We start from the raw sequence: 17,817 nt of genomic DNA on the forward strand, positions 1-17,817 counted from the left end.
GTATAAAACAATTTGCCTTGCATTCTGTATTTATACGGCATTTTTTTTCGTTCTCCTTACCTTTTGATCTCTAATAATCCCTGTTGCATTTCAAGCACGCAAATGTACCGCCATTTTGTGGGTACATGGACATACCGTGTGCGTCTACACGAGGTACCATGTACATACCGCGTGTTACTGGGCACTAGAGAAGGAAAAACGCGCGGAAGAGAGAAACCGCGAGAAACAGTAACTGTTGTTGCGTTATTCAGGGAAATTAATTTCTTCATTTGCATCTATTCGTTGTTTTGTATTTGGTTTTAAAGTTTTCTAGCTTTTACCAAACGCGTGAAAAGCACCTTGGTAATGGAGGGTTCCTCTTAATGAGATGTGACTGTGATCAAAGTCTTGACCTCCCTGAATGCGACTCGCCATTTTTAGCCTGCAATAAGGTGAGCGCTATTTTGTGCAAAAATCTCTCATTGACATGCTGTCTTAGAATTCTCGAGAACATGTTTGAACATTAAGAACTTTTTTCTTTGCTAGGCTGGTCTTATCATTAAGATACTGCGCTTTATTACGGTGGAACCAAGGGATCATCAGAATGACTGGATCGAGCGAGGAAGATGATATGCCACCCACTGTCTCTTCAACAAAACGTCGGAGCAATAAACGTCCCCATAAGCTTATTTCGTCTGAATCGGATGAAGACGAAGGAAAGGCGAGGACTTCCAGGAAAGTCGCCCACAGTTTAGACAACCAGGAGACTAATGAGGATTCAGACGGTGGAAGTGAGAAGTGCAAATCAACTCTCAACTCTCAAACTCCTCGCTCTTCAGAAAGGCTGCGAAGGAAAGCTTCCAGATCGTTTTCTATGCCAAGTAGGGAAAAGGTGCTCGATTCAGTGTCTTCAGGGAAAAAACAAAACAGTCAGCAAAAAGTGAAGGCCTTGAAGCCTAGGAAACTTGTGAACAACTTTTTAAGAGAGTGAGTGCTCTTGATTGAAACTGGTACATGTATATTAACAGCGCGGAGTAACTTCAGAATACCCGACCACTTATTTGCATCTCTTTGAATATCAAAAGTACCTATCGTGTTATGTCTGTTTAAAGTACTCTGAGAAGTAGCTGGGTGTTGTGAGGAGTTTTTCCTCCAATAATAAATTTTACATGCACGCAATCATGTGCACTGCACACACCCCCTTCCCCCCTGGAGGGAAATTTGTTATTGATTTGTCCATGCTCAACTTGTAGCAAGTCTTGCCATTTACAGGGCAAATCTTAAAGTTGTGCCTTCGTCCTCAATTATTTTGCCAGGGCCCAGTTCCTAAAGGCCGATAAGTGCTAATCTCAAATTAGAATTTTGTTCCATTTTTGTTTACCTTCCTATGTATTGGTTAAAGTAAAATTTTGTGTCATCATCACTGTATCTCGGAGTAAAGGCTCAACGGTACTTTGTAAGCTAGAGGTGTATGTTCTCAGACAAGAAATCTCATCTTGTTCTGTATTTTTAGGCGCACTTCATATGTCAGTCGTGAAGAGAGATATGATTCAGATGATAGTGGTTTGTCAGACTTCATCAATGATGATGATGATGATGATGATGATGCCGAGTCTTCAGAGTCTACTGTAGAAAGTGATGTTAGTGTGGAAAGTAATAAGAAGGATTCTGGGATCTGTAGTGCAAGAAAAGCAAAGAAAGGACAGAGACAGAAATCAGCATTGGATAGTTCAGAAAAGGAAAGCAGTCTATCAGAGGAAGATGATGTTCCATTGTCAGTTTTTAAAAACAAAAGAACATGTAGTCAGCAATTGACTGCTAAGACTTCTAGCCGTATATCTAGTGATTCAGATGAGAGCTTTGCACCTAGAAACAAAACAAATATAAAACCAAAGGTTTTGAATTGCAGTGACTCAAGTGAAGATGATCATCAGACAACAGGACAGCACAACTTGGACTTAAATGATGTGAAAAAAGACAATAATGGTGAAAGGTCTGATAGTGATGATTTGCTGAGTGCTAAAGATTCTAAACCACGCAAGCAATGTGTACCTTTGAGGCCAAGATCTAAGAGAGTACAAAACCTCACACAACAACATGAGGCCAAGAATCGCAAGATTTTGGGCAGTTTGTTGAAAAAGAGACAGACAGCAAAATTGGATGCTAAGGATAGACTTGCTCTAAAGCAGATGTCTAGCAATAGCAATGACAGCAGTTTGTCTAGTTCTGAAGATGATCATGATCCTTGCAAGGAAGCAACAGAGATCTTTCTGCAGCATAGCAGCGAGCTTGAAGAGGATGATGATGACAGGGACTTTATTGTTGATGTTCGACAATCTTCTGATGAGGGGATGAATTCTGATGGTGTGTCACAGTTTCTTCAGCTTTTAGATACGTTCACAAGTATAGGCAAAGCAGTGGATCCAGAAGATAATAAAATGAGCATGTCTACCGACGATGCTTCTCTGAAAAGCAGACAAAAAAGGCGTAAAAAGAGAAAAGAAAGGAAAGCTTCAAAGTGGCGGCGTATTAAGATGGCAGATGAAAGTGAAGATAGTGATGAGAATGGAAACGACGTTTGTCATAGGCATCCATTTCTACATGTTGCAGTTCTTGAAAATGACATACCTTTGGTTAAGAAGCTGATCAAGGAAGACCCTGATTGTGTTTATGAGCTTGGTTACAGAAAGAGAACTGCATTGCACCTGGCAGCATTGGAAGACAAAGTTGAAATTGTGAAATTGCTTCTAGATCATGGTTCTGATCGTACAGCTTTAGACTGTTATCATCTTCCTTCCATTGCATATGCAATGGATGGACACCCAGACTGTCTGAGACTATTACTGGATCATACAAATGTGAAAAGTGTTAGTAAGGCAATGAGGAACAATCTGCAAGGCATGAATTTGTTGCATTTTGCAGCCGGAGAGAAAAGAGATGGGTTGGAGTGTGTTGACAGAGCAAAATGCATGGAGCTATTGTTTAGTAAAGACAAGAATTTTTGTTTAAAACTGTTAGAAGAAAGGGATGTTAGGACATTTACTCCTTTAGCTGCTGCTGTTTATGCTGGGCAACACAAGGTAGGGAATGGCCCTTACCCTTGCAAATTCTACAATTTTGTAAATATAGAATCTGTCCATCAAAAACACATTCCAAGCACAAGCTTACAGTATCTGCCCATTTTTTAGAAGGAATTTAAACAAAATTCACCTCATCGGTTGTGCTTTTAGGGATAATTGTGCCCCTGAACACCCAGTTTTTTGTGTCTGCTAAAAGCCTAGCACCAGTGTCTTAGTCTGTGTTTGATCAACTCAAAGGTTACACCATACATCTGTTGAGTTTTGTTTGGTTCTTGTCCTCGGCACAGGAAGTTTTTCCCAAATTGCTATGAAGAAACTCGACAGTGGCTCCATTGCTGTCCCTGCACTACTAAATTACATGTAATTCTTTTTTATTGTAATCTGCAGTGTATCCAGGTCTTGCTCAGGATGGGTGCCAATGCTTTTGCTTATAAGACTGATGATGGAGGTAACATACTACACTTTGCTGTGGAATGTGCATCACATTTTAAAGGTACCTGGGATGCTGAGAAGGACACATCGCAATGTCTAATAGAATTGCTAGAGACTACAAAGTTTCTTGTTAATGATGCTGATGATCATGGTAAGTCAATGTTAAAGTAAAACAGAAGAAACTGTTTAGTAAGTTGCATTTACTGAATAGGATCATACACTGTAGCTTACAGCTATTCTTGAATGGAAGATGAAATGGCAAGAAATAGAATACATGTACATATAGATGTACAAGCTTATGATGATGAAGATCATGCCACACTTGTTGTTTTCTAGGTTTTACTCCACTAATGTATGCTTGTGAGAGTGGCAATTCTGACTGTGTCAAGGTACTGCTAGAAAATGGAGCATCACTGAATTGTTCTGTGAGTATTGTGTTGATCCTGTCCATCAGTTGTATGTTATGTACTCCTAGATACTCATATAAGAGATTTGTCATGACTTACAGTTGTACATGTCTGATTTTAGTGACAATAAATTAAGTTTTTAATCATTGTTTTTTGCAGTTCAGTGATTTCTGCATCATTTTGGTCCACTATATTGTCTGTTTGGGAACTGTATTTTTAAGCCAGGCTTTCACATTAAATTAGATTTTGCTGCAATATCATTCTATACTTTTATAAAGTTTATTGGCACAATGATGCAAAATATTGGATGACAAAGTTCGAGAACAACTTATTTCCTTGGCATTAGCTACTATACATGTATGTATATGCAGGACTTCTGATATTTCACACAGAAGGGCCTCTCTTCAACCTTTTGCAAACTTTTTTGCCAACTTCCCCTCTGCCCGTTGACATTGGGAGCTAACTAGAAAACCTAACAGTTTATTTAGCTCCCCAGCTCGCACTTTTTATTTCTCTAATATTATAAAGTTATAACCCGTTACAAATTTTCATTTATGTTAAGGTAAAACTGTAATTTCACCATGAGCTGAATAAAGAATTGCTATTACTGCTCACCCCCTCCATGTATGTTTTGCACTATTCGAGCTACAAACACCCCAACTTTGAATGGAGGGGTGGAGAGTGGATTGTTTTGTTCTCTGAAGTTAACCTCATTTGAGGACAATGCCTCTTCAATTTTGTCACTGATTGCAGGTTGATTCTCTAGTTCCACTGTCTCCTAACCCTAATTCATCAATAGTTAGGGCCAGGAGACAAAGGAATTAGAGAATCAACCCAATAAAAAAATTTAACCTGAATTCAATTTTGACCTGTAACATAGACAAATGTAGATGTATGAAGTCTATCTCACTTAAAATTAGGAAGAGGTGCATTGTGTCATTAATTTTGTCTTCTTTTCATGCAAGTATTATCGGTGGCTGTCATGTATGTTATAATTATACGTAATTTATGCCATTTCTGTCAGTATGTCCTCATCACAGTCTCTTTGATTTAACCTGGTTCTGCAAAATCACATTGTACCTTGTAAATGTTAATCTAGAAAGAAACAGCTTTTTTCTTTTTATTATATTCCCCAATTAGGATAGTCATGGTACATCAAGTCTACATCTAGCAGCCATGTCAGGAGACACACAGTGTGTTACACTTCTGCTAAACTCTGGACACAAAGTTGATTGTGTGGACCACTATGGATGGCCACCACTACTTTATGCTAACTTTAAAGCTCATGAGAGCTGTGTTTTAGCACTGATGAAGCCCAAGCCCGAGCAGGTCTTTGTGTTGGGAGAGTTGCTAAGACGAGCACGAAGCGAGTTAGAAAAGAAGAGAACTGTAAAGGTAGAAATGACAATTTGATTACAACTTTGTAGACCATTTCATTTTGAAATGTGCTGTACACATTTTCTGTTATAGTAAAACACTCATGGAAAATGAGATGAATTTCAGTATTGCAGGGATTTACATACTATTTCTAGAGTGGAACACAGTTTATCATGTTATCCAACTCCAACAAATGCTTTTCTTGCAGTAGCCATGGTTAGTCCCTGTGAGGAAAAGAGCTCTGCTTTACATGCCAGGATGGGTACATAGACTACACACCATGTTTTACTATGCAAAAATGGTAGCCACATCATGAGGGTCTATCGAAAGGGTGAATGGCACAAGGCCTAATTACTATAGGTACAGCTGTAGCTCCTGATTTGAGATCAATAGGGCCTCTCAAGCAAGAATGTTCCTAACAGTTTGCCATTTGAAATACATGTAGATAGCCATTCATATGCCTTAATTATTGTCTCTTTAAGTTACAGGTATAAATATACAGTTCTTGGCAATTTAGCAGATTTGCAGGAGAATCTACATGTAATAAAATTCATACTTTGGGCTTCATTCCAAGTACCCTTTTATAGTGGTTAGAGAGAGTCAAGATCAAAATAGCTTTCTTCTCAATTGGGAGGAGAAGTGTGACATCACATTAGTTGATTATGTACAACTTTAAACTAATCTTTTTCCAAGGTTGTCAAGAATGTGTTAGTGTCTTTGGCCAACCATGATGCCTACTACACAGTGTTTAATGACTTCATTCGACAAAACCCAGAGATGCTGGAAGAAAACAACTATGGTCTGCTTCAGCACACATGGAGGGCTATCCTTGACTTTGACAACAAAAGAAGATGGTTCCTCACAAAGCTATCACAAGTCAGGTTGGTGGAATTAGACTCAAGCTCTTGAGTTTATTATTATTGTTGTTATTATTATTAATATTATTTTCTAATAACCTTTTATTGATAACAGAACTAACTATTAAAACCTATTTACCCATTTATTTTCTTCTTCAGCAACATTAATGTTGCTGAAGAAGGAAAAAATGTTCAGTCAAAGCACTATTTACAAGTCATTTCATTTCTCAAGCTCCTGTTCATTTCGATTAAAAAAACTCATTTCAATTAGAAACAATTCATTTTGATTAAAAATGAAATAAAAATATTAAAAAGATCCTCAAAATTATCAATACTAATAGCGTTTGAGCGACAGTCATCAATGAAGTCCCCTTGTGGAATTTTGTGGAAGGGACTACATTCACTGTTGGTCCACTGTTAATATAATTATATTTTTCCCTGTGATAATGGTAACCTTTTACTATCAGTTTTATTCTTCCTTCTGTTGCCCTTTGTGAAAACCTTGCTTTTATTATCTTGGGTACTACAAAGCTCTTACAAACGATGTTTCTAGAACCAAAGCATACCTTAGGGTGCATAACAGTGGTGGCATTTAGATTTGACTTTGAAAGTGAAACTGAGTACAGAATAGGAATGTCTTCCTTCAGTGATAGTGACCATTAGTTTATTGGTCCATTTCAGAGGAAGTTTATACAGCTGGTCATGTGAAAGCTTGTCTCTGGAAATTGACAGAGACAATGTACTAGCAAGTGCTATGAATCAGATGGGAAGAATACTGGGACATGCGCTAAGGAGGAGATCACTGCATGTCACTTTCAAGAATGAGCCAGGTACATGCATGTTTCTTTTGTAACATAATATACAGCCGGTAAGGATGTCTGATGGAACCCTCCATCAGACATACTTGATGAAGCAACTTACAGTAATGTAAATTTGGCTTTATTATTGATGGGCTTTTTGTATAATGCCCATAAGGCCCTGGTTGTTCAAAAGACGGATAGCACTATCCACCAGATAAATCAATATCCAGTGTACAAGTCTTAGGAAAAGCGATTACATCATCCACTGAATAGTGATTTATCCGGTGGATAACTTTATGGACCTTTTGAACAACTGGGCCCAGTATAATAATTGTGAAGCTAAAACTTGAATCCAATCTATGTATTTGTTAGTCTAATACAGTCAACCTGTGCAACGGTCACCCTTGGGAAATGGCAAAGTGACTGCTATATACAGGGTGACTGCTATATACAGGGTGACCGCTATATACAGGTCAACTTTGCAGAAAATATAAAGGCAAGTGAAAATTTTAGGAAGTTTTCCGGTGACCGTAATTTACAGGGTGACTGCTACATACAGGGCTGTGATATACATCTACAGGTTAGACTGTATACATTGCCGTCAATCTTTTAGATAACACAAGGACTTAATTTCACACGTCACAATGTCAACATGTCAACCTCTGTCTTTTGCCATCTGCTGACCACTCTCAGTGACCTACATGTAGTGGAGGCAGCATGGTTAGAGCGCTAGACTTGTAGTTCAAAGGCCCCAAGTTCAAATCCCGCTCTGTTCTTGGTAGTCCCAAGTTCAAATCCTCAGCCACGCTTTTAAAATAGCCAACTGGTTCACCTCGTACCAGTTGGGATTTTTAACCATGTTATGTTTCATCAAAATTATTTGTTTCATTATTCCTGAAAAGCCCCACAAAGGGGTGAAGATAATTAAAGTATCATTTTTATTATTGTTATTATTATTACGGTATGTAGGTATTTTACTGTTGTATAACAGTGGGGCAAAAATTATTCTGATTAATTGTTGGGCTACACAATTAATATTGCTACAAGTCTATAAACAACAGAGGCACATGGTTGTTGTAATGGGTATTTTGTACATGTATATCAGTCCCCTAGAATTTGGTCTTTCCATCTTCTCTTTGCTGTATAATAATTCATGTTTTTGTTGAAGTTGTTATTTTATAATTATGCAATAATTTTATTTTAGGCATCTGTACTGGTCCTAAGAGGGAATTTTTTGCCTCTTTCTGCAAAGACGTGGTTGATCCAAAACGGGGTCTTTTTATTGCCACAGATGATGCTCAGTTCAGGTGACCTAAAGAAAGTTTTCTACCCTTGGGCCCGTTTCTCCAAAGTCCTGTTAACTTTTCGGGCCCGGAAAGCTATTTTATGTTTGCCAGGTTTGCATTCAAGACCAAATTTGTAAAAATTTTGAAAATGATAAATTGAAACTATCAACTAACAACGAAAATTGACTGGTCTGCGAGCTAGGAACTGTGCTACTACACTGTACATGTAATGAACAGGTTTTTAAAATTTGTCTTTGGGCTTGAAAGGTTATCAGGCCTTTCGAGAAACGGGCCCCAGATTAGTTATCTAGTTATACTCAGTCTGTCTCAAATAAATAAATAAATAAATAAATAAATAAATAAGTAAATAAATAAATAAATAAAAAGAAACTTGCAAGTTAAAAGAGCACTCTCCTGTTACCATACTGCTCAGTTCGTCATGTAAGTGTCATTTGAATGGTCACACCCCAGTAAATTGTTAGAACCACCTTGTAGAGTATAAAGAGTACGAGTGGCGGGAGAGCAGTCGTCCTTTTTCTTTCCTCAGAGCCACTCACGGTGAGCGAAAAGCTAAAGTCATGCAAATTTGTGGTTAAAAGGAGGAGAGATTAAGGCGGAGATAGGAAACTGGACGTCAATGATTTTTTTCTTTGCTCGTGCTTCAGCCCTCGTTCCTCGCGCTTTTGCCGCTCGCCCCTAGCGCGCGCTCTCGATCTATTGTGACTCTGTTGTGACTCTAAAGAAAAAGTAGAGATTTCTTTGACTGGCGGATCATACAAAAATAATATAACCATGCAAAAGTTCTGCGAAAGTAGGATTTAATTTGAATGGTAGCACCAAAGGATTTCGTCCAGATTTAGAGTGGGATATACATGCAGTCATGTGAAGGTCGGGCTTGCCATACAGCTGTATTGTAATGTGCACTGTACAATCATGTAGAAGTGAATAGCAGGGTTAACAATTGTTTATATTCAGTCTCCTTTTCATTAAACAGCCCAGTGCCAAACGCGTACTTTGCTAAACATGTCGATGATACGATGCCTCAAGATTCTACTCAGAGCACTGGACACACGTCTGGTTCTGTGGTTAAACAAGAACTACCATCAAATGAAAGCACAAATGAACCAGTGATGTCATCTTTAGGAGGAGAGTATCAACATCCGTCTACAGAGGATGAATCCATGTGTGTAGCAACTCATGATGAGAATACGGCAGTTAATTCACAGACACAAGATTATCTGGCTAACGGACTCTTGGATGAAGAAATTATATCTTCGCTGTCGCAAACAGAAAGCCTTTCCTCTGTAACAGCTAATGGTTACCAAACAACGACTTCAGAGCACGTAGACATTGATTCAGTGAATGGTAACATTCGCGACAGTCAACATACACTAGGGAATGTAAGTCAAACAATGTTGGAAGAGGCTAACATTCCAGGGGAAGAAGAAATCGTGCCAAATGATGCAGTTGACGACAGTGCTGTTACACACAGCACAGATGATGAAAATATGGCTCATAATTCTCAGCAACCAACATGGATATCTTGTGTGGTACGTTTAGTTTTGAAACTAACATCTCAGGCATTTCATCATAGTAGCCAACAGGTTTCCTTCTTCTTTCACGTCAAGTGGTCATTTGAGGAGAAAAAGAAAATCTCTGTGAACAGGAAGAACAAAAATTATGTTTTGAAAAATTGAACTCAACATTTCGGTGTCGCCATGGTATCATGTTAAAAATGTACACTATGCTGGAAAGTCTTCCATTGTCCCATCTTGAGGATCTTTAAAATCAAACAAAAAATAAATAATAATAATAATAATAATAATAAATAGGATAAAATGCACATATAAATACACGTATTTCAGGTTAAAAAAACAAACAAACAACAAATAAAAAAGATTTAAGAATTAAGGTGACTCAATTCTCGGTTGTTGTTGTTGTTGGTGTTTTCTGTTTTATACGTCCATCGTTCACTGTTTCTTTTTTTTCCCAGGAGAATAGTGGTGATCAGTCTATTATAAACCTGTCTTTGAGGTCCAAACTCAAGCAGCTTCGCTTTATTGGTCGCATGGTCGGATTTGCCGTTTGCCAGGACCTACTTGTTAATTTGCAGTTGTCCAAACCATTCGTCAAGCAGGTTTGATCATTTTATTCTTAGTCTGGATTGTTCAACAGAATGCTGTGGTGTAGCCCTTTTCAACTTATAGTTTAATGAAACCGAAATAAGTCAAATTCAGTTAACCAATCATAACTCCAATGTAAGTCACAAGTGCTTTACTCTTGATGTTGTTGTTGCTGTTTTTTTTTCTTTTTTTTTCACCTTTGGCGCCTGTTACAGCTGATCTGTAAGCGCCAACTTTTCTTTCTTTTTTTTTCTCTTTGTCTTTTTGGAATGGCTCCGTTGTTTGCCGATCGCTTAATTCGAAAACTATGGACAGCAACAACTCAACTTCAAATTTGAACATTACTAGTGATTAGTGCCTACGGGAACTGCCGAAACTTTCTTTGTTAATATCATCCGCTAATTTTAAAAGGTAATCAAACGGGAGCATGTTTTGTGCAGCGCTTTTTCGTAAGAGGCCCTATCCCACAAAAATACTTCGTCGTAAATGCCTTTTTATTATCCATTTTAGGTTCTTGGAATTCCACTTTCTCACCCAGACGACTTGAGTTCATTTGACTATGAGCTTCACAGAAATGCAGTGGTATGGTTACGAGAGAACAGCGTTACGGATCTGGATTTACCCTTCAGTGTTGATGTAATGAATCCTTGGAATTCAAAACCGGTCACAATTGAGTTGAGCGATGACCCCGAAAAGAAATTACTCGATGACAATAAGGTAGGTGTAGTAAAAATTATCTGAAACACGGCGGCGAGTGTTTCTTGAGGTTTTCAACGAAGTGTGCTGAAAAAATGTGCCACAGCCTACGTCATTTAAAACCGTCTGACGCGTTTTGATGAAACTTTTGCCACTGTTTAAAGTTTCTGTTACTGTTCAACCCCTAAGTGTTTGTTAAAATGTTGTTAGATTTTGTGGTTGGTTATAATTGTGACTAAATAAATTATTTCATGGCACATTGCTATTGGTCGGTTAGTTCATGATGATAGGAATGCTAATGAACGTTGTCCACAAAAACATAAATTCCTAGTCAAACAAGTATGCATAACAATTCAGTGCAATTTAAGAAATTAATATGCGCTTACTGTAAGAAGTGTGGACAACTTTTCAACTTTATGTGGAGTATGCGTTTAATATGACGATCTAAGAAATTAATATGCGCTTACTGTAAGAAGTGTATGGACAGCTTTTCAACTTTGTGCGGAGCGTTTTGTATGACGACTTGTCGGCCATAATTTATGTTCTTCAAATGGGACGAAATGAGTTAAAGTACGACTTTAACTGTCAAAACCATGCTTTTTTTCTTCGAATATATCTTTCAGTTCTTCATAAATATAGGTCTACCGGCTTCAAACATCGTCGACCGGCAAAATTTCATGGGCAAAAGTGTTAAAGATGATTAATTTAACGAGGGTGTTCAATACTAGTCGTGGCGTTATAGATACCTTCCACGTCGGTAGGCCCGGGTTCGACTCTCGCCGATAGAAACTTTTTTTTTTCTTTTTTTTTTGGGTCCTTTTGTTTTTGTTTTTTGTTATTTTCGCAAACAAATTTTCATTTTTTTGACAGACTTAAAATATACCGGTAGACTAATTGTAGGTTCATTATCAGATTTCATTTCTAAAATACACTAATTAATAACCCATAAGTTAGCCTTAGGCACCCTTTGATATAATAAAACTTTCGTCCTGTGTTTAGGAACAGTACAGTAAACTTGTGTCTCAGTTAAAGTTGGAGACTTTGATAAAGGATGAAGTAGCTGAGTTTTCTGGAGGACTCAACGAGGTTTGTTGTAAAATTACTGTCACATTACTACTGAAATAACATGGGACAACTGAACTCAGTCATTGCCAAAGCTAATGTAAGAGATTTTCTAACTGGCGCTGTCTTGAAATTTGCTGACTGACTGGTGTGTGTTAATGACCTACAAAGCACGACTTTCTTGCATAAATGACTCTCTCCCCGAAGTGACGGTTTTGTGAACCTCAAAAGAAAAATTTTAAGGTAAACGTCATACTGTGATTGCATTATCTTTCCTTTTGGACTTCTGTTTCCCTAGTTGTTTACTTGGAAATTGTCGCTGATTAAACTAATCGGACGACCGCGTAGCTAGAGTCCGATTTTGTTAATCACTCGTGTGATTAGTAATGGTAACAGGACTGAGTGGAGTCCAATTCGGTCTGTAATCATACGAGTGATTAACAAAATCGGACGACCGCGTAGCGGGAGTCCGATTTGTTTAATCACGAGTATGATTACAGACCGAATTGGACGACACGAAGTTCTGTTACCAATTAATCATAACTTTAACAAAATTTGTGATATATAGGGCTCTTTTTAAATCAAAACACAAGAAATTCTAAGATTTTTCCGTTAGCAATGAAAAAAAAAAGCCATTTAAGCGCGCGTGATGGCGCGTACTGTCCAATTACTTAGGCATGACGCGTACTGTCCTATTAAACTGTCCTATTAAGGCTGAAATCAGGGCAGTTGAGAACCAATCAGATTTGAGAATTTTGTTATAGTTATGATTAGAGACCGAATAGACCTCTTTAGCTTGTATGTTTTGTTTTCCCAATAGAGGTCCCAGGGGAACTTGACCCTTTGTCTTTTCATAAATTATGCGTAGATATGTACGTGAATAAGACGAAATTTGAAAGAAACAGTTCTCTTGGAGTATTATCACATGATCTGTATTGGGAAAACAAAACATATAAGCTAAAGACGTCTATTGGACTCCACTCAGTTCTATTGCCATTATAAATTACTCAAGTCTCAGTCAGTCTCTAACCTTTATGCCCCAATATATACATGCAAATATTCCAGACTGATCTCCATACATTTCCTTTAAGAATTAGTTGAGAGAATTCTGATAAAAGATTGAAGTATATTACCTTTGGTGATCATCTCATTAATTCCCAAAACCTTTTCTTTTGATAATTAATTGGCCTTGTTAGGAGAAAATTGAAGTTTAACATTCTTGGACTTAATTGGGTTAAGGTTGTCGTTTTTCTTTTTTTGTTTAAATATTCACAGTGTGGCGTTTGTTTCTTAGATGTTCGATTGATTGTTTCTAGGTTATTCCTCGTCAATTCCTATCGTTGTTTACCGCTGACGAGTTTTCTCTGCTGATTGGCGGCGTAACAAAGATTGACGTTGAAGACTGGAAGAAAAATACCAAGGTACGGAAACTTATCTCGAGTGCCGCTGAGTCCCCTTGAAATTTTATGATTTTTATATTGACCATTTTCACATAGACCATAATGCATCTTGTTTACCCCCCAAATTTTGCATAACCATTGTCTTGGATTTCTCTTGGGACGACTGTAGTACCCTGAAATAGAAAAGAAAAGAGAAGAAGAGAAAATGGAAACAATGGTTATGCAAAATTCTTGGGGGTAAACAAGGTGCTTTATGGTCTATGTGAAAGTAGTGAATTGCTGTTGATTTAAGCAATAGACCACCCTTTTATCCCAAGTGGGTTATCACGTCAGTAAACCCATAGAAAGTGTGGTTTATTGCTTTTATAAAATAACTTTAAGTTTTCAATGAGTTTACTGGCACAATAAACCATAGGTGTTTAACCAATCAGAACGCGCGTACTGTCGGTGTTATTTTATAAATTATAATGTCCACATGGCTTAGTTTCAATTATTTGAGGCTTTGAGGCAGTAGGCGGCTAAACCAGTCAAAGCCTAGTCTGATCCAAATAGTTAGCTATTACCATCAAAATGTTTCAGTCACAAATCATTCGTATATGTTTAACACCATGGTCTTTTTTATTTATTATTTTTAATTGAAATTGTTTTTATGATTGTTGTTACTATCATTTTGTTTTCTTTTTTCCAGTACACTGGATGTACACAGGAAGACAATGAAATCGTATGGTTTTGGAAAGTAGTTTCGCAGTTAAAGGAGGAAGAGAAAGCTTTGTTGATGAAATTCTCTACTGGGACGCCCTGCGTTCCTATTGGTGGATTTGCTGCTCTTACGGTAAATACGTAATAAAGCGCAGTCTCATCCAAAGTGCAAAGTGCAAGTCTACATTGCTGAAGAAGAACTTGATCAGTTTAATCAATGCGCGAAAGCTTCCGTTAATTGTATAAATTTAGTGCGGTGTCTATGGATTCCGTTTGATACCTTGATACTCAATGGTGAATTGAGACGTTCCATTTATAACAATCTTTGTAATAATCAGTGCAATCGACAACTGTGTTGTAAAAAGAACTGATGTCCTTAATGCTGGCCGTTGGTCAAAGCGTTATATAGTCTTTAGCTTACCCACAAGTCGAGCTACGAGAGCCCAACGAGAGTCGCGAAAAAGTTAACGAAACGTGAAAACCGAGCGCGAAGGCTCAAAACTTTGAGTGCGAAGCTTTAGGAACGCAGGTTGACATAAGGCACGACCTTCGCGCAGGAGCAATCTACAAACGCGAAGAACTTCGAGTATTTCTATGCGACGTGCAAACTTAGTAGTTTGGGTGAACGAGTTGTTTTTAAATCGCACCAAAAGGTCGTCGCAAGAAGGACGCGTTGGGCATATTTTAGCCCAGGCAGTGCTCTACTCCTTTAGCCGCGGGGGTTTCGTTCCAGGCCGGACGCCGGACGCAAAGTCCGGTTGTTTGACTTGTAACGTCTGGTAGTTCACACACGATATAATTATTTTTTAAGTGTGAAAATCGTTTTTTTTGCCATTTATTAACCAAAGAAAGACTTGACCCTTATTTTACTCACTTAGTTATGTAACGCCAAAAAAAAAAAAGAAGATAATTCCTGTCATAATTTCGGTCCAGGGAACGCAGGAAGTTGCATTTTAGAGAGTCGAATTTACAATTTCCCGGGGGGGGGGGCATGCCCCCGGACCCCCCCCCCCCCCCCCTAGGAGTTCGTGCCTTCGGCACTCAACGTTCGTGCAAGTGCTAACGGTGCACGTCCGCCAGCTGAACCACTGCTTCCGCTACTTCCAAATGCTACCGAAAACCCTGTCAGCCAAGTTCTTAGTGAATGAGAAAATAAAAATAGGGAGTTGCATGGCAGCCTGACTTGTTTTTTTCTGACATCTAATCTTATCCTCAGGGCCTTGGAGGAGCTACGAAATTCACCATCATGAAAATAGGAGGAGAACTCAATAAGGTAAACGAGGCACAATTCAATGTTATTATTTTTGGCGAGAAATATTGGCATGGTGAATTACTTATCATGAGAAATAGCTTTTGATTTTCACAACAAATTCAGACAAACAAATCAAACAACAAAATAGCAACAACATAAACAAGAACAAATGATCAGTGTGTTTATTTTTACTATCTTCTTTCTCTCCTTTTTATGTACAGATCCCGATGGCGTCCACTTGTTTTAACATACTAAAACTGACAAGTTACAGCTCAGAGAAACACTTAAAGGACAAACTGTTAATAGCTATTCGGCATGGAGCGGAGGGATTCTCGTTTTCATGACGGAGTTAGAGTATCGCGATTCTGTCTTTATATATTGCCGACATTTCACTGAGTGAACGCAGTAAGAGAGAAGAGGTCTTGCAGTTATCGCACGCTACTGGTTGTATTCGCTACATGTTACTGCTGCTACGTTCCTGTGATTATCAACTTGGATTGGGCTACAAATGACCAATTTGAGGAAAGTTTAAAGGAACTGCTTTGCAAAAGAACAATAATTCTAGGATTATCACTTGTTTTACGTACACTGTTTTTTCAGGAACTGATGAACAAACGTTTCCGTTTACATCCACCACTGATTTCCTCCTACCCAAATGCTTTAAGGACTTGCTTTCTGGAAGAAGAGTGATTGTTTTATAATGAAGGATAACACCATGATTGCATTTCACTACGTGGAGGGATCTTCGTGGGACAGCTTTTCAATAGAGCGTTACATTGCATTGATTATGGGAACTAAATCAGTTTTAAAAAAAAATGTGTTGTTTGTTTCAAAAGCTACACATTTTGCTGCCGATTTGAGGAAAGGACCTGTTAAGGATTAACATGAGAATATGGGACTTTGATTGTGATGTTATTTCAGTAGGGAAAGGGTGAGGGGATTGTTGCGAATAAATTAGAAAATGGGATTATGAAGTCTTCAAGCGTGCGATGTAAAATTTAGAGGTGCTTTATTTTGGGGGGAGCAAGAGTGGCCCGCCCAGTGGTGAGAGCACTCGCCTCTCACCAATGTAGCCCGGGTTCTAATCCTGGCGTTGACGCGAGAGGTTTTTCTCTGGGTACTCCGGTTTTCCCATCTCCTCGAAAAACAACATTTCTAAAATTCCAATTCGACTAGAAATGCTAGACGAAGAACCGCTACGTGAATATCCTACCTCTAAAGAATTATTTATTTATTTCATAGTATTTATTTATTTAGTTATTCTACAGGCTAGTTGTGTCTTATGATCTACGTGGAACAGAATTAAAATCTCCAACGGCCAGGAGGCAACCGACTGACAATTTACGAGCGCGGCCGCCTTCGAACAATTCCATCTAGCGGTCGTCGCACGACTCGAACAAGAAATATCAAAACATGTTATAGCGGAAGGTTTATTTCTATTCAACTTTGCTCCCCCAAATTTTCTAGAATCTTCAGCTGAATGGCTCGCATTTCGTAAATTCAGCATTTTTCGGATTTTCTGAGAACTTTCCCGTGAAATTTCCGTGCCATTTGCCTTTGTTTCCAAATTTTCGGCAGTTTTGGTCAAATGGAAGACGCCCCATATAACCAAGCAACTACAGTTATTCAATATCGTAAGCCGTCTCGTTGGAGAGTGCTTTGTAGCTGTGAGCATAGAATGTTTCTCCATATTTTGAGTGAACCTTTGTTCAAATACCGGAGAATGAATGCGTGCATCTGGACTGGGGGGCTGCCTGTGATTCAGTAACAGAACTGCAAACTTGGTGTATCTGTGGTATCAAAGAATGGACGAACTCGTTCCATTTTTTGCCGAGCCCATTCTTTCCTCAGTTAATCGGTCCCGAGTATTATCCGTGATCTTTCATTTGGTCACCGTATTTTCATTAATCATATTATTAGAGATAAATTACCGTCAATCACTTGTTTCTTTTTTGGCTTATAAGCTTAGGTTACCTGTGCAAAGATCAAACGTTTTGTGGTGTACCCTGAGTTTAAATATGCAAGATTGATATATTTTTGGACTATTACCTTTAAAACAAAAACAAAAAGCGACCAAATTGAATTTAAAATGAGCAGCTTGTTTGGAGCCATCTTGTTCCTTTTAAAAACGGGTTTTCGTATTTCCACCTCGCTTTTATTTTTCAGATTAAAGGTTCGTGTAATTTCGCTTGCGCTCTCGTAACTGTCTTCTGTATTGGCTTCCTTTATTGGCAGATAACAAAAATCTTTGTATTGGCTGTGCTGCTAAAACTATACAAAACAACTTGTTCCTTTTATTGTAAATTATTTGACGAATTTTTGAGAAATGTCTCAAATAAAACGAGATTGTATCCAATTAATTTCGGC

At 38.2% G+C, this 17,817-nt stretch overlaps 1 protein-coding gene across 1 annotated transcript; it reads left to right on the plus strand.

The window, feature by feature from the left end:
• Positions 1-233: 233 nt before the first annotated feature.
• On the plus strand, positions 234-16,285 carry LOC140942570 (uncharacterized). The gene is made up of 17 exons (XM_073391487.1): positions 234-431; positions 526-966; positions 1,493-3,059; positions 3,447-3,642; positions 3,828-3,916; positions 5,039-5,293; positions 5,969-6,156; positions 6,814-6,962; positions 8,137-8,239; positions 9,213-9,768; positions 10,212-10,355; positions 10,852-11,058; positions 12,037-12,123; positions 13,416-13,520; positions 14,188-14,331; positions 15,415-15,471; positions 15,672-16,285. The coding sequence occupies exons 2-17, from the start codon at positions 584-586 to the stop codon at positions 15,792-15,794; spliced, it is 4,353 nt and encodes a 1,450-aa protein (XP_073247588.1). The 5' UTR covers positions 234-431; positions 526-583; the 3' UTR covers positions 15,795-16,285.
• Positions 16,286-17,817: the final 1,532 nt, after the last annotated feature.

This window comes from Porites lutea, chromosome 7, assembly GCF_958299795.1.
Source record: "Porites lutea chromosome 7, jaPorLute2.1, whole genome shotgun sequence".
Lineage (NCBI taxonomy): Eukaryota > Metazoa > Cnidaria > Anthozoa > Scleractinia > Poritidae > Porites > Porites lutea.